At 35.3% G+C, this 14,412-nt stretch overlaps 1 protein-coding gene across 1 annotated transcript; it reads right to left on the bottom strand.

Moving 5' to 3' along the window:
- Positions 1–2,000: 2,000 nt before the first annotated feature.
- Positions 2,001–14,315, bottom strand: LOC120624071 (S-adenosylmethionine mitochondrial carrier protein-like). Its single transcript, XM_039890406.1, has 6 exons — positions 14,006–14,315; positions 12,110–12,230; positions 7,367–7,512; positions 6,627–6,725; positions 3,586–3,741; positions 2,001–2,699 (listed from the first exon to the last, which is right to left on the bottom strand). Exons 1-6 carry the CDS (start codon positions 14,066–14,068, stop codon positions 2,424–2,426), a joined length of 861 nt encoding a protein of 286 aa, XP_039746340.1. The 5' UTR covers positions 14,069–14,315; the 3' UTR covers positions 2,001–2,423.
- Between the last annotated feature and the right edge of the window lie 97 nt (positions 14,316–14,412).

Genomic DNA, 14,412 nt, shown 5'->3' with positions numbered 1-14,412 from the left:
TGTTTAGAAATTAAAATGTATATCAATGTATAAATCTCGGCGTAAGTTAATAATATTGTATCCTTAGATGTTGTAAAAATTATGAATTTATGAAATATAAAATTTTTGTGAAGATTTCATATTTTTATTTCATAGCATATAGAAACCAAATCAAAATATACTTTTCAAAATTCAAATCATCATAATTCAAAGCTATGATGGGACCTCCTCCTCATTGGAGAGAAATATTTAGAGTTTTAGACCCACCACGCTGCTCAAATGCAAGAGGAACCGTCGCGTCGGCTTAACGTGTAATATATATATTACGGCAATTTTGGAACTAAAGGGCACTAAGATTTTTTTAATAGAAAAACCCAACACTTGAAAATATTTACCACACACGAGAATCAAACTCAGGCTCGCGAAAACGCAACACAAATGAAATCCATTCAAAAACTAGTAATTAGATCAGCACGGCTAGTTTAGGCAGGAGGTAAAAACCCCCGATTACAATTTCGATATTATTTTCTCTTGTGCAAATGCTCGGAGAGTTAATAAAGCTGTGGGACAAGATAAATTTTATCCTTTCTAAGTACTATTACTGTTTTCCTTTTGTGTTGTGTTGCAATAAAGATTTTGCAATCTATTCTATTCTATTCTTTCCCCGGGTAGAGAAATAAAACGAGATATAAATTCAACTATTTATTTATTCAACAATAACACTTCTTTTATTATTCTAGATATAATTTACAAGATCCTTCACCGTACCCTATAATACCCTGTAAGTTTCGTAGTTAAATGCAAATTTACAACAGGCGAGTCGACTAATTTTGATAAACTGTCCTATGATGTTCGAAAGTATTCACATATTATATACTATGTATGTACATATAAAAAATATTTTACTTTTGCAGAAATTAAAGGTTTTGTTGATAAAAATTGCAAAATATATTTAAAAAAAATATTTCAAGCGAAAATGTTTGTAGTGTCATGGCCGCCGTCGTGACGTCATAGACAAATTAGAGCTTTAGTTAGTCCTTGTTCTACAGATTATTGATAACAAACAATTAATAGTTCAAAAAACTAAAAAACACGCTTGGTATAAAAAACCAAACTAATTACTACCTTTTAGTTTTGCTTATGTATAAAATTATTTATAAAACAGAGTTTTTTTTTAAATATGTTCTTAAATATTTTTTTTTATTACAGAAAAATTAACGGGTTACCTATTCACCTATAATGGTTGGAAATTAAAATTAACTTTATTCCTGCGTTATTGAAATTGAATTGATGATTCGATGAAAATTATCTAAGTTAAGAAAATTCTTATTTTGAAAATTGAAAAATAGAATTCTTATCGTATTTGTCATTGTCATCGGTCCTCGATATATTTAGAAACCTTGAACGAAATCAGACCGTTTGAAGAGTGTCAAAATCAAAGGAGTCAGTTATAAACATAAAACATATATACAGGTGAAGCTAATAGCTTTTTGGTTTCACAAATAAGTCACAGAGACAGTACATAATGTACCTCTAAAGCCTGTAAAGTAAAATTTCGCTTTCATTTAGGCACACGTTGAATAAGCCTATTTGTATTATGTTTCTTCAAAAAATATCTCTATATATATATCATGTAATACTTTATAATAAAATGTTTTGTTTTTGCCACAACCATACTCGTTATTTCTCGCACGTCCCAAGGTTGGCTGGTAGAAAATGCTTTAGCATAAAAGTCCCCATTTTGTAAATATTTTTTTTTGGTGTGCAATAAGGAGTTTAAAAAAAATAAACATGTGTGTACTTATGTACACGCTTTAGAAGTTATACTTCTTTGGCGTAACAAGATAAAAATCTTTTCAAAAATTTTATCTTACGCCTTTCTTTGTAGAGAAAATGACACTAACAATAGAAAAAAGGTATTTAATACATTAAAAGTTTTATTATAACGCATTATCTAGTTATCTCATTATCGGACCACCAAGTTTCTCTAAACAATAAAATTTATACAATTGAATCAAGGAAATCACCGGAATGAGCCCGCAGACTGACAATTGAAAGTGTACACTGTCAAACCTCACAGCTCACTGCAGGTTGTCGGGTTTTTTTTACGGTGTGCGCGCACGTCGTAAAAAGTCAGCTGGCGGACAATGTTTTCCCCTCTCACTCGTTTTCGCAACTACCTTCATCCTGCTAAAATCGTGTAACCATGTGCGCGCGCATTTCGTTTCATCTTACAATTTCACTCCCATGATTTCTTCCTATAGCTGCTAAAGAAGTATAACTTCGACTAAACAAAAATATTGCATGAATAAAGAACGCACATTACTCAGTGTACGGAGTGCGCGCCGGAAATCGAGCTCTACCCTCGGAAGGAAGGCCGTTGTTTTAACCACTATGCTATATCACCGCTTTTTTACCGGCATCCATTTTTTCATAGACCAGTGTTATCTATCGAAGTACCGGTCAAAGATCCCCTTGGAGTGCTCGTAGACGCCGAAGAAAACGAATCCGCCCAGCATGAAGGCGGTGGTGCGGGGCGCCGCGCCCGCGAACAGGCCCCGCACGCCCGCCTGCCCGTAGATGTCCGACAGCACGGGCTTGATCCGCAGCTTGCGGGTGCACGCGTAGTCCTCGGCCAGCATGATGCGGGTCTTGGCGAGGTCCAGCGGCGTGGTGGCGGCCGCGGCCAGCCCGCCCGCGAGCGAGCCGCACATGGCGCTCTAGAGCAAGGGTGCCCGTATCAACCGACATACTTGAACAAATTAATGAATGAGTGAATGAAACAATTAGTGAATGTGAATGAATGAATTTAATTGCACGAGTGTACGAATGAGTGAATGAGTAAATGAATGAAAGAATATATGAATGAATGAATATTATTTTATTGTAAACCACAGAAAAAGTAGCAAAGGTACCCATATCAACCGATGGACGTGAATGAATGAATGAATGTTGTTTTATTGTACACCACAGAAAAAGTAGCAAAGGTACCCATATCAACCGATGGACGTGAATGAATGAATGAATGTTGTTTTATTGTACACCACACAAAAAGTAGCAAAGGTACCTATATCAACCGATGGACGTGAATGAATGAATTAATGTTGTTTTATTGTACACCACACAAAAAGTAGCAAAGGTACCCATTTCAACCGATGGACGTTAATTAATGAATGGCACGTAAAAATAGTAAATAAATGAATGAATTAGCGAAAGAATCAGTGGATGTTAGAATTAATGAATGAATGAATACTTTATACTTTTGTACAACTTTGTTCAACCGATGGAAGTGAATGAATGACATAATTTATGAATGAAGTAGTATATATTTTTTACTGTATTGTGAGCATTGTGGTCTTATGATTTAAGGGGTTTGCTTCCAGGCAATTTGGTCCTATTTGCTATCTTCGCCATTGGTTGCCTGGAAGAAATCGCTATGAAGCGATAAGGCCGCCAAATTGTATACGTTGTTTTGTTACACTTTTCTGTTTTTATGTACTTTTTTTGTGTGCAATAAAAGTATATTCATTCATTCATTCATTCACCTACAGAATCGCTTACCACCAGGTGAGTGTTTGCCGGAACCCTCACTGCCGGATTACTAACCTGAAAACTGCTTATATTGCCATCATTCCTGTCTCTGATACTGGTCTTCAGCAACTCCCACAAGGGCAGTTCTATAAAGCTGAAGGGCAGGTCCCGAACGACCGTCGAAAGGAAACCGCGGTATACACCCTTGCGAAGACCCTCGGTTTTGAACGCCTGGAAGAAAAATACGATTCCATAACATGGAATATTATCTTTCGTGTATCTTGTTCGGAAAATTGACGTTCTTTATTTTAACTGCGGGTGGAAAAACTCCTCATAACAGTTCGTTCTTACTTGTCGTGTGTCGTAACCGTATATTAATCGGATGTCGGCGCCTTTGTTCACACTTTTGGTTAATAATCGGTTGTCGGCCACGGTTGAAGCTAATACCAATTTTTAGCACTCTACGCCAAGCAACTAAGTTCGATGGACGTCGATGAAGTTCTTGTTGTGAGGTATTATTATTTAAGAAGAAAGAAAGAGAGCCCAGGAAAGACAACATTAGGAGCACCCAATCCTGAGGGAAAGATTTAGTTTGGGAACATTTCAGAACTTAATAACAGAATTGAGATTTGATGAAATTAATTAGTTTTTCAATTATTTTAGGTTGTCAATAACGACATTCAACGATCTACTGGCTCGTGGATTTATCGGTTATCGGCAACGACATCTGACAAATGTGAATAGCGAAATTCGTACTCATAGGCGAGCGAGATCCGACACGATTGTTTTCGGGGCGTAGAGGGCTGGCTAAGCACCCGACATTTTTTGTCGGCGCCGACACAAAATCGGTTTCCGACAAGTATGAATAGCTTCATATAAAATACTCTGCCACTTGAATCCCGATTAATATACGGATCCGACACCCGACAAGTGGGAACGAGCTCTTACTTTGCGGGTTGAAAAGTATTCATTAAGAGAAGTCAGAAAATGCCAATAGTCTCGTAATTTAGCTTTACTATTATTATTTTATGTTGTTTGTATTTGTAAGATAAAAAATATGATCTACGCGTGTCTTGAAGCCTGAAAGGGACGATTAAAAAACGAAAAATATTGTATAAAGTGGCGCGATGAGATATGAGTTAAATTTGTTTCAGAAATATTTCTTATTTTTTTTTAAATTCCATTCTTTTTCCGCACGAGAAAGTATTATGTTCATCTCGGGAACCCATTCTCACCCTCAAACTATGTTTTAACGACACGCGTTTAAAAATCTACTAATGCGACGGCTCATTGGCGCAGTGGGCAGCGACCCTGCTTTCTGAGTCCAAGGCTGTGGGTTCGATTTCCACAACTGGACAATCTATGTGTTACAGGTATTTATGTAGGTATATTATTCATACAATTTTCATCATCAGTTGTTATCTTAGTACCCCATAACACAAGCGACGCTTACTTTGAGACTAGATGGCGATGTGTGTATTGTCGTAGTATATTTATTTATTTAAAAATATAAACAGTAGCTCATCGTATAAAAATGTCAGGTATACGTATTTTCACTCACGTCCCGCACAAATTTTAATTTTTAATTATACATTATAGAACTACCTACGTCCAAAATAACACACATTGTGTTGAGGGCAAAGTTTAACTAAGAGCGATTGTCTTGATAAAAAAATTGCTTGTTTTTTTGTATCAATACTTTACTTTGCGGTGATAGGGCATTGGTTAGAACTTCGGCTTCACTTTCCCGAGCCGTAGTCGAGCACGCACCTCGAATTTTTCAAGTTATGTGCGTTTTAAATTAAAATATAGCTTACTTCAACGACGATGAAAAACATCGTGAGTAAACCTGCATGCCTGAGAGTTCTCCATAATGTTCTCAAAGGGTGGAACAATCCGAATTACAAATCAATTACAGTCGAAGCAAGTGATATTTTGAATTACTGAAAACGCACATAACTTAGAAAAGTTAGAGGTGCGTGCTGGGATTCGAACTCGGCCCCCCGGAAGTGAAGTCTAGCTCTTACCCACTGCGCTATCACCGCTTACATACCTATATACCTACATAAATACTATGTATATAAAAAACCTCAATACGAACAGTATGTGTTGAGGTTTTTAAACTCTAAATTAGTCAGGACCTCCGCCCAACAGCACAGCATATGTTGGCGGTGGACGAAAATTTCATCCCCTTTTTTTCCACTGGCAAGGGATATAGAGTAATACCCCGCTTTTCGCGACCCTGCGGTTTCACTATATCGCGAATTTCAAATTTCGCACTAAAATGCCTCGCATTACGCAAAAGAGTACGTATAAACATACGAGTAATGTAGTCATCAATTTATATATGGTGTCTGGACCGTGTGTCAAACAATTAAAAACAGTGTTATGAACGTAAAAAGAACGCTACCCAAAAGGCAAAAGATGTATTTTTCCGTAAAAAATAAATTAATAGTATGTACTTATTTTATTTTATTTTATTTATTAGGTTTACTTACAAACACTTACACTAATACAACCGTTTTTAAAATTTTAACTATTCTATTTAAGTGTAATGTTTTCTTAAAAGTAAACACAGCATATGAAAATATACAATAACACCATAACATGAAAACAAAAGGTATCGTGAATGAGAATATAATAACATCTCTCACACACTAAAAAATAAATCAAGGTACAGCAAAGTACAGTACTTATTGCAAGTGTTCTTAGAATTAAAGTGATTGATTAAAATGATTCGTATGTTTGTATTTTTTTGTATTAAATTTTTGACTTTGTTTAATCATGGAACTCGATTTACGCGAATTTTAGGTAACGCGATTTTTTCCGGAACGTATCCCTCGCGTAAAGCGGGGTATTACTGTCATGTATTTGTCCACCTGCCAAAGCACGGCTACTGGGAAAAGTTAACACCGTGTGGTGTTACACGTATATTCATTCAGTCAATCGATAGCATATAACAGTCTACTGCTGACTGAAAGTCCCAAGAGGAGGGTTAGCCCATAACTGACACGCTGGGCAGACGGAGGGCTCTGCTGCCCGTTTTCCATCACATTCCCTCAGACCCCTCGTGCAACACCCGCGTGAAGAGGGGTGGTAAAAAAGAAAAAACATACATGTAACAGTATCCGGATGCTGCTGCGTTTCTCGGTCCCCGTGTACGTCTGTTTCCTCTGTTTCGCAATCTCCGTGGGGACTCGTATCAAACACGCAAGCTGTATTGGATAGAAGCAGACGTTACTTTGCGGAATATCATGCTATGTTATGAAAATTGAGCTTAATTTGCTATGCTCCGCGAAAAGCAGGAGAATCTGTTTGGTGTAGTTTATATTTATTTCTTCAATCCTCATACTCCACACCAAACAGATCTTCGGCAATGTACCCTCTACGCACGTGTCGCTCCGAAACCGGAGCATCCTCAGGAGAAGTTCACTTTACAATGAATGGTAAATTTTCAAAATATGCAAGCTGTAACAATAAAACATTATCTACCTAAATAAGATTTGAAAAAAACAATCACCTGACTATGGTATGCAGATGATAAAAAGATGAAGAAAATCTCCAGTACGAGTTATAAAAAACTTTAGGACAGGCATTGTAAGAGTTATAAAAAGCCTACCCTTAAGTATTTATAACGCATACTGGAGATTTACTTCATTTTATTTAATCTGCATACCCTGTGCATACCCTCTATGCACGCCACTGCACACACACACACACACGCGCGCGCGTTTTATTATTATTACTTATTATAATTACTATAAGGTGGGCAAAAGGGTGGCAACTAGCCATGGCCGAAGCCTCCCAGACAAAAAAGACACATACATTGAGAAAGAAGTAACGTAATATTCCTCACCGTCTCCCCAATGCTGGCTGCAAGCATGTGGACGAGTGGCGCATAGTGTGGCAGCACCATGGGTTGGAACACGCTCTTGGTGGCCTCATAGGACATGAAGAAGAGCGCAGTTGTGGGCATCGAGCTCGTCGCTACGGTTAGAAGACCTACAAGACATTTAACCCCCTTCAGCGAATACGCCATGGACAGCAGACATTTTCTTCCATGGGAAAGGCTATTATCTTACGCCACATATTAAAGGTACGTCTCATATTAAACTGTACTGAGGTTCCTTGTCTCCGTTTTCGTGCATAAATGCATACAAACATACACTCGAAAAACATAACCATCCTCCTTTCGCAGTCGGGTAAAAATGTTCGCCATTACTAATACTATAACTACTAAAGTGTATGTAATATACTAAAATAATAATATACTAAAGTATATGTAATGTATATCAATTATTTATTTTTAAATTGAATGTTGCACTATCCCGTTTTCCGTACTAAACATGCTTCATCAACCAAAGGTTGTCTGGAGGAGATCGCTTCAATCGATAAGGCCGCCTTTGAGCATATATATTTATTTACCTTTTGTTAGGTATGTTCAATTTGTTTTTTTTTCTGTATGTGCAATAAAGACTTTCTATCTATCTATCTATACTATTATTATAAATGTGAATGTAAGTTTGTTTGTTACGCTTTCATGCAAAAACTACTAAACCGATCATCACGAAACTTTGTATATTTCTGAAGATATTAGAAGTAATATAGGATGCTTTTTATCCCGAAATTAAGCTCAGTTCTCTTGGGAGAGGGGACGAAAGTGTTTGACGATTTTACACCAGGCTTAGCTATCCTAAATACATAGTGCTGCCACATTTATGAGGCATAATGTCTTTCGGAAAACAAAAACAAAAGCGGACGAAGTCTCGGCCAACAGCTAGTTAGTATATAAATATATAAGACCAATCCGCACCGGGCCAGCGTGGTGGACTACTGCCTGTACCCCTTTTCATTGTGGAAGGAAACCCTTGCCCTTTAGTTGGTTGTAAATTGATTGATATGGTGATGATGATGAATATACAACTTGTAACGAAATTACGAAATACTATTGAAGGGTGTATAAGTTTATTTCATAAGGAAGCTCCCTGAAAATATTAAATCAAAAGCAATTCATTTTTCCATAAACAAATTCAAAACATTCAAAGTGTTTACTTATGACAACCCTGTTGAAGATGAAAGACTGACACGCGCATAGTACTTACGCTACGCGACGCGTATCTAATAAAGTGACAGGAATCATCAGTGACAGGTTAGGGCAGTATCTGACTTCTTTCAGTAAAAACTATAGCAGATGTTTACTCAAAAACTGTAAGGTTTTCGCTTTAACAAATAAGTCTCTGAGACAGTACATGTGAAGTATTATTTATGTTTTCATTTACACTTTGTATACAGTAGATAAAAACTAAGCAGTGCAGCTGAGGTCAAGAATAATTAGGTGTTGGATTTTTCGGATTAAAATGACCCAATAGCAGTCGAATTAAATAAAATCACCTGGTTTCCAAACAAGACAATTTTATTCAAAGAATTTTTGAATATGACCACTTTTATGTGCAAAAAAAACTGTTTTATATGCTTACTTTCAAGGACTTAAAATTTCAAATGTACCTTAAAGTTAATACCATAAGAAAGAATGATGCTTCTTAATTACTTATAAGCGGTTAAAAGGATTAAATCGTTAGAACAACTTAGGTGAATAACATTATTATATAATATTAGGTTAAATATTTAACCTTGACAGAGATGTCAAGGTTAAATATTTAGAGGTATAATTATATACCTATATGATTTGTCAGTAAAATAGTCAGCAATATACGAAATTCTACACTATGGCTGAATAGATCCTTAAAGAATTAATAGTTACCATGAATTATTTTATTTCTTTATTCCAAGTTAGCCCTTAACCGCAAACTCAACTGTTGGGAAGTGATGATGCAGTCTAAGATGGTAGCGGGCTAACCTTTTAAGGAGTATGGTAGTCATACCTCTAATCGGTTTCTAATTCGCTTAGCGGCATGTCTTTGTCGGTAGGATAGTAACTAGCCACGGCCAAAGCCACCCACCAGACAAAACCCTCCCTGGGAGAAGCTCTATCTAAAATTATATTTATCTTTTTATAAATATATTACTTTCTCAATTTTATTTTCTGGGCGTTGCATTCTAAGTTACCATATCAATTAACAGTTTGCCAACCCAAAAAGGACGCATGAGCAAAAACTGCACGTTAACGAGATGAAGATGTTGAGATGGGCAGCAGGTGTAACAAGACTGGGTAAAGTGCGTAATGAATACATCAGAGGCAGTTATAAGGTCGCCCATATAACCGACAAAATGACGGAAGGCAGACTACGGTGGTACGGGCACGTTATGAGGCGCGGTGACGATCACGCCGTGCGAAAAGCCTTGGCACTCCCTGAACATAAAAGAAAAAGAGGACGCCCTGCTTCCACGTGGTGGACGACGGTGGCCAAGGATATTAAAAACGCAAATCTAATCGACGTGATAACCCAAGACAGAGAGTCCTGCCGCAGAAAGACGAGGAGAGCCGACCCCAAATGATGGGATAAGGCAAAGAAGAAGAACCTCATAATGAATGCCCATGACAAATAGCGTGCATGTAGTTTATGACCAGGGTAGCAGCAGTACCATAAAGCAGGAGACATTAGATTACAGAGTAATACTAAAAAAAAATAGGGTAGGAAGTGCTTTTACGTATGTATGAAGTGCACGCCACTGTCCCTGACATATGTTTCCAACAATTTAAGATGGAAGCATAAGTCAGGATGTAATGATGATGATGATCAAAGGAGTAAGTACCTCCTTCTTACCTAGGGTTGCCAGACGGTCGGGAAATGGCGGGATTCTCCCGAATTTTTGTATTTCCTCCCGTCTCCCCGACAAAGCAAATAATATCCCGAAAAACAAGTTCGATAATTTTAAGTACACATTTTCGTCAAACGAAACTTGAAAACAACACACAAAAAAAAATTACAAATACTTATGGCAAGAACAATAATTAAATAGTTCAAAGTAAAAAAACACGCTTGGTATAAAAAACTAAACTAATTTTTTTCTTTTAGTTTATTCATAATAGCGATTTTTTTTAGTTTTTCTTGATCTTTTATTTTTATTAGAGCAAAATTAATCGGTAACCCACTAATCTAATCCACCATTAAAGAGATAAAATATTTTTTTTTTTATTCAGTGTGCCCGTCTCTCGAAATGCAAGTTCTAATTATTATTTAAAACAGGCCATTAAAAAGTAATAGCTAACGCCCTCTACCATCTAGTAGCTTAATGTTTTCTGTGGAATTTGTTAGGCACGCGAACGCCATAGGTTTTTTACATTTGGGTCTAGATGGCGCTGTAGTAATTAGTAAAAAATCTTATTTTTTATAGTGAAAATTGGAATAATCTCTTAAGATTAGTGTATTGTCATCGGTCCTCGATATGTCTACAAAGTTTGAAAGAAATCTGACCGTTTAAAATGGATCAAAATCGCGCCCAAAGAAGTCGGTTACAATCAAACATACAAGTGAAGCTTATATAAAGCGTGTAAAAACAATAAACATGCTCATTCGGTTCTTATCTTAAGTGTCACAAATACCTACTATTGTTTTTTTTTTCTTATATCTACAGTGCTATGCAAAAAAAAATGTTTGTTTACTTAATACATTATGTATAATAAATATTATTAACTTATTTTTTTATTTCTCCCGACCAAAGCTCTAAAATCCCGTAAAATCGTTTATTGATCCCGATAACAGGAAGAATCGATCTGGCAACCCAACTCTTACCGCAGGTGTTGTACAAGGCAACTAAGGGAAAAACAGAGAATGGTGCCACTACCATCTGCTGCTATCACCAACCCATCTGCCTTGCGTAGTGAATTTGGGGAAGAGATTGGCCCATTGAGAAAGGTCCTTAGTCCAGCAGTGAACCTTCTCGTTTGGGTCTCATTTTGTCTTATGCCATGTATTAATTGTTATAATCAATACCTTGTAACGGCCGGGCATTGATGGGAATGATCACTATTCTTTTTTGTTTATTTCGTTTTCTACATATTTTTGAGGGTTCTTTTATTGTATTAATTTTTTTTATTTATTTTTTTATTAAGTATGTATAGTAGGGTATTTGTGTGTTTATATGTATGAAATATATTTTATATTATATATATTAGTTTATTTTTATATTTATTTATTAATTATATTATTTACTTTTTATCTTTTTGTGTACACTAGTTTATGTATTAGCATGTAGTTATTCGCATGTATGTATTTTAATCCGTAATTCTAAGGTTGCCTGGCAGAGATCGCTATTAAGCGATAAGGCCGCCTTTTGTATTATTACTTCTTTCGATATGTTTCTGTTTTTGTTATATTTTAAATATGTTAATGTTGTGGTATACAAATAAAGAGTTTAAAAAATAATAATAATATATTTTTTTACATATCTTTAATATGTTATGTTTAGTATATACTATGTGTTATGTTTTTTTATGTTAATTTAGTTTTAAATCCTAATATTTACCTACTTATTTCTTATAACATTTTCTTGTATGCCTTTGGTTGCCTGGAAGAGATCGCTATTTTGCGATAAGGCCGCCATATGTACTTTCTACCTTATTGTGCTGTTGTATTTGTATCTCTGTAAATTTTCTCTGTGGTGTACAATAAAAGTGTATTCATTCATTCATTCATACCTCTATAAACTCCGCTAAAGCCACCAGCCTTGTAGAAGCCCTGCTGACTCTGCAGCCGAGTTTTTAATGTATCCAAAGGATACAGCGTCACATCCACTGACAGGCCTGCAGTGGCACCCGCCTGGAAAATATATTTTTATTATTTCATCATGCAAGTTCTATTGGTGGGGCCGTCTTAATGGCTGTTCAATAGAAATAAATGTTATAAGAGTTGGGAAAGAACATGAACCGATGTACCTACCTAATTATATTGAGGGACTTTTATTTATATGGAATATCTTGATTGATGAAGGGAGTAGGTGGGTGTTAATTAATTTCCTTAGATGTTACCTTTTGTCGACGGCACGGTGGTGTACGGTAAAATTCGTAAGAATTTATGATTACACCATAATAGTTTTAAGTCTACTTGTGAATTTTGGTTACTACAATTATTTATTATTATTATTATTTGATGGCAGATTGGCGCAGTGGGCAGCGACCCTGCTCTCTGAGTCCAAGGCTGTGGGTGTGATTCCCACAACTGGAAAATGTTTGTGTGATGAACATGACTGTTTTTCAGTGTCTGGGTGTTTATATGTATATAATAAGTATTTATGTAGTATCATTAAAAATATATATATTTATATATATATATATATATTCATCAGTCAACTTAGTACCCATGACACAAGCTACGCTTACTTTGGGGCTTGATGGCGATGTGTGAGTTGTCATAGTACATATTTTTTTTAAATTCTAACATTAATCATCACAGAATACTTAAACCTAATGTGATAGTGTAGCTTTTTAAAAAATAATCTTAATATCCTTATACTGTATCTAAGTATAATACTTTTGCAGGTATGTGCCATAGTAATAACAAATGAATATACTTTTCTTGCACACCACCAAAAGATGTAGAAAGAAGAAATGTATAACAAAACAAAGTATACAATTTGGAGGCCTTATTGCTTCACCATTGGTTGTATTAATTGTAGTTGTCTTTGTACCAATGGCGAAGAAAACAAATGCAGAAAATAGTTAGGTGGGGCATACATACCCATAAAAAAAAACATTATGTTAATAAATATATATAATATAAATAAAACAAAACTTGATACTTAATAAAAATAAATAAGCAACTACCAATATATTCGAATTCACAATTTCTTGATTCATGTAGGCCTATCACAGGCACTTATGAAGCGTTCATACATATATAATATAATAAAATAGAATAGAAAAACTTTATTGCAACACAGCACAATAGGAAAAATACAAGGAAAACAGTAATAGATAGGGTGCAAAGGCAGCCTTATCACTAAAAGTGATCTTTTAAAGGCAACCTGAGCATACGAAGCCGATAAAAAAGGTGATAAAAAATATTATATGTAATATAATATATAAAAATTATATTTACTACGAAACAAAATATCCTATTTATTTATTTTGACAAATTTTCCGCAATCAAAAATAATAAAAATGAAAAAAAAAAGAAGGGAGCAGTGAATATTCAATGGTCATCAAATGATTAAGACAAAAAGTGATCTTTCACAAGCTTTTTAAAGATTTGCCTCTCTGCCTTTGCTCTCTTATAGCCAAAAGCAAGGCATTCCAAAGCTTAACAGCCTGAATAGAAAAGGACTCGTGGAAGGAAGAAGAATTATGAGAAGGCACCTTTAATATCACTTTCCTCGCAGTGCAGAGAACTTCACCTGGGCAACCTACAAATATACTAACAAATATACTAATGAAGATACCGCAATATTTTCTCAAGACTTTCATTGAGTATTTTCATGTGTATACAATAGAATTCTGTACTCATGAAACGTACTAAATTGAATTAAACATCAAACAACCAAAATTTAAAAAGTTATGCATATGTAAGTAATATTTAAATGACTGAAACTAACTTACAAATAATGGTGATAAATGCGACGCGGCAGTTTTAACTTTCCCTGTGCTTTCCATCTTATTCATTAATCAAATAAGAATAATTTATTTGGTAATTGTTTGTACAATTAAAAGTGTTTTAGCAAACTCTCACATTATTACGCAATAAATACAATCAAATACATTCAATTGAATGCAATAAGAATACCTATAAATATTCTACAAATATAAATTTAATTCCGAAGTGCACAAATTTAAGGAATTATTATTATTTTGAACACGAGAATTTCAAAGTTATTGCACAACCGCGGTAAACCATAAATATTTTTATACTGACAAGTGAGTATGACATCTATAATCTGACTGTGAAAATTTACATTCCTTTAATTCAAATTTGACACTTGACACCCATGTCAGCTCCTAACATAGAT

The sequence above is a fragment of the Pararge aegeria genome, chromosome 1, assembly GCF_905163445.1.
Source record: "Pararge aegeria chromosome 1, ilParAegt1.1, whole genome shotgun sequence".
NCBI lineage: Eukaryota > Metazoa > Arthropoda > Insecta > Lepidoptera > Nymphalidae > Pararge > Pararge aegeria.
The sequence above is the reverse complement of the archived record's forward strand: the minus strand, read 5'-3'. Positions and strand labels throughout refer to the sequence as shown.

Coding starts and splice junctions, on each gene's coding strand:
- LOC120624071 (XM_039890406.1), bottom strand. CDS start 14,068: ATGAATAAGATGGAAAGCACAGGGAAAGTTAAAACTGCCGCGTCGCAT. Junction 12,231..14,005: donor CGCATTTATCACCATTATTT/GTAAGTTAGTTT, acceptor TATATTTTCCAG/GCGGGTGCCACTGCAGGCCT. Junction 3,742..6,626: donor GCATCCGGATACTGTTACAT/GTATGTTTTTTC, acceptor TTTTTCTTCCAG/GCGTTCAAAACCGAGGGTCT.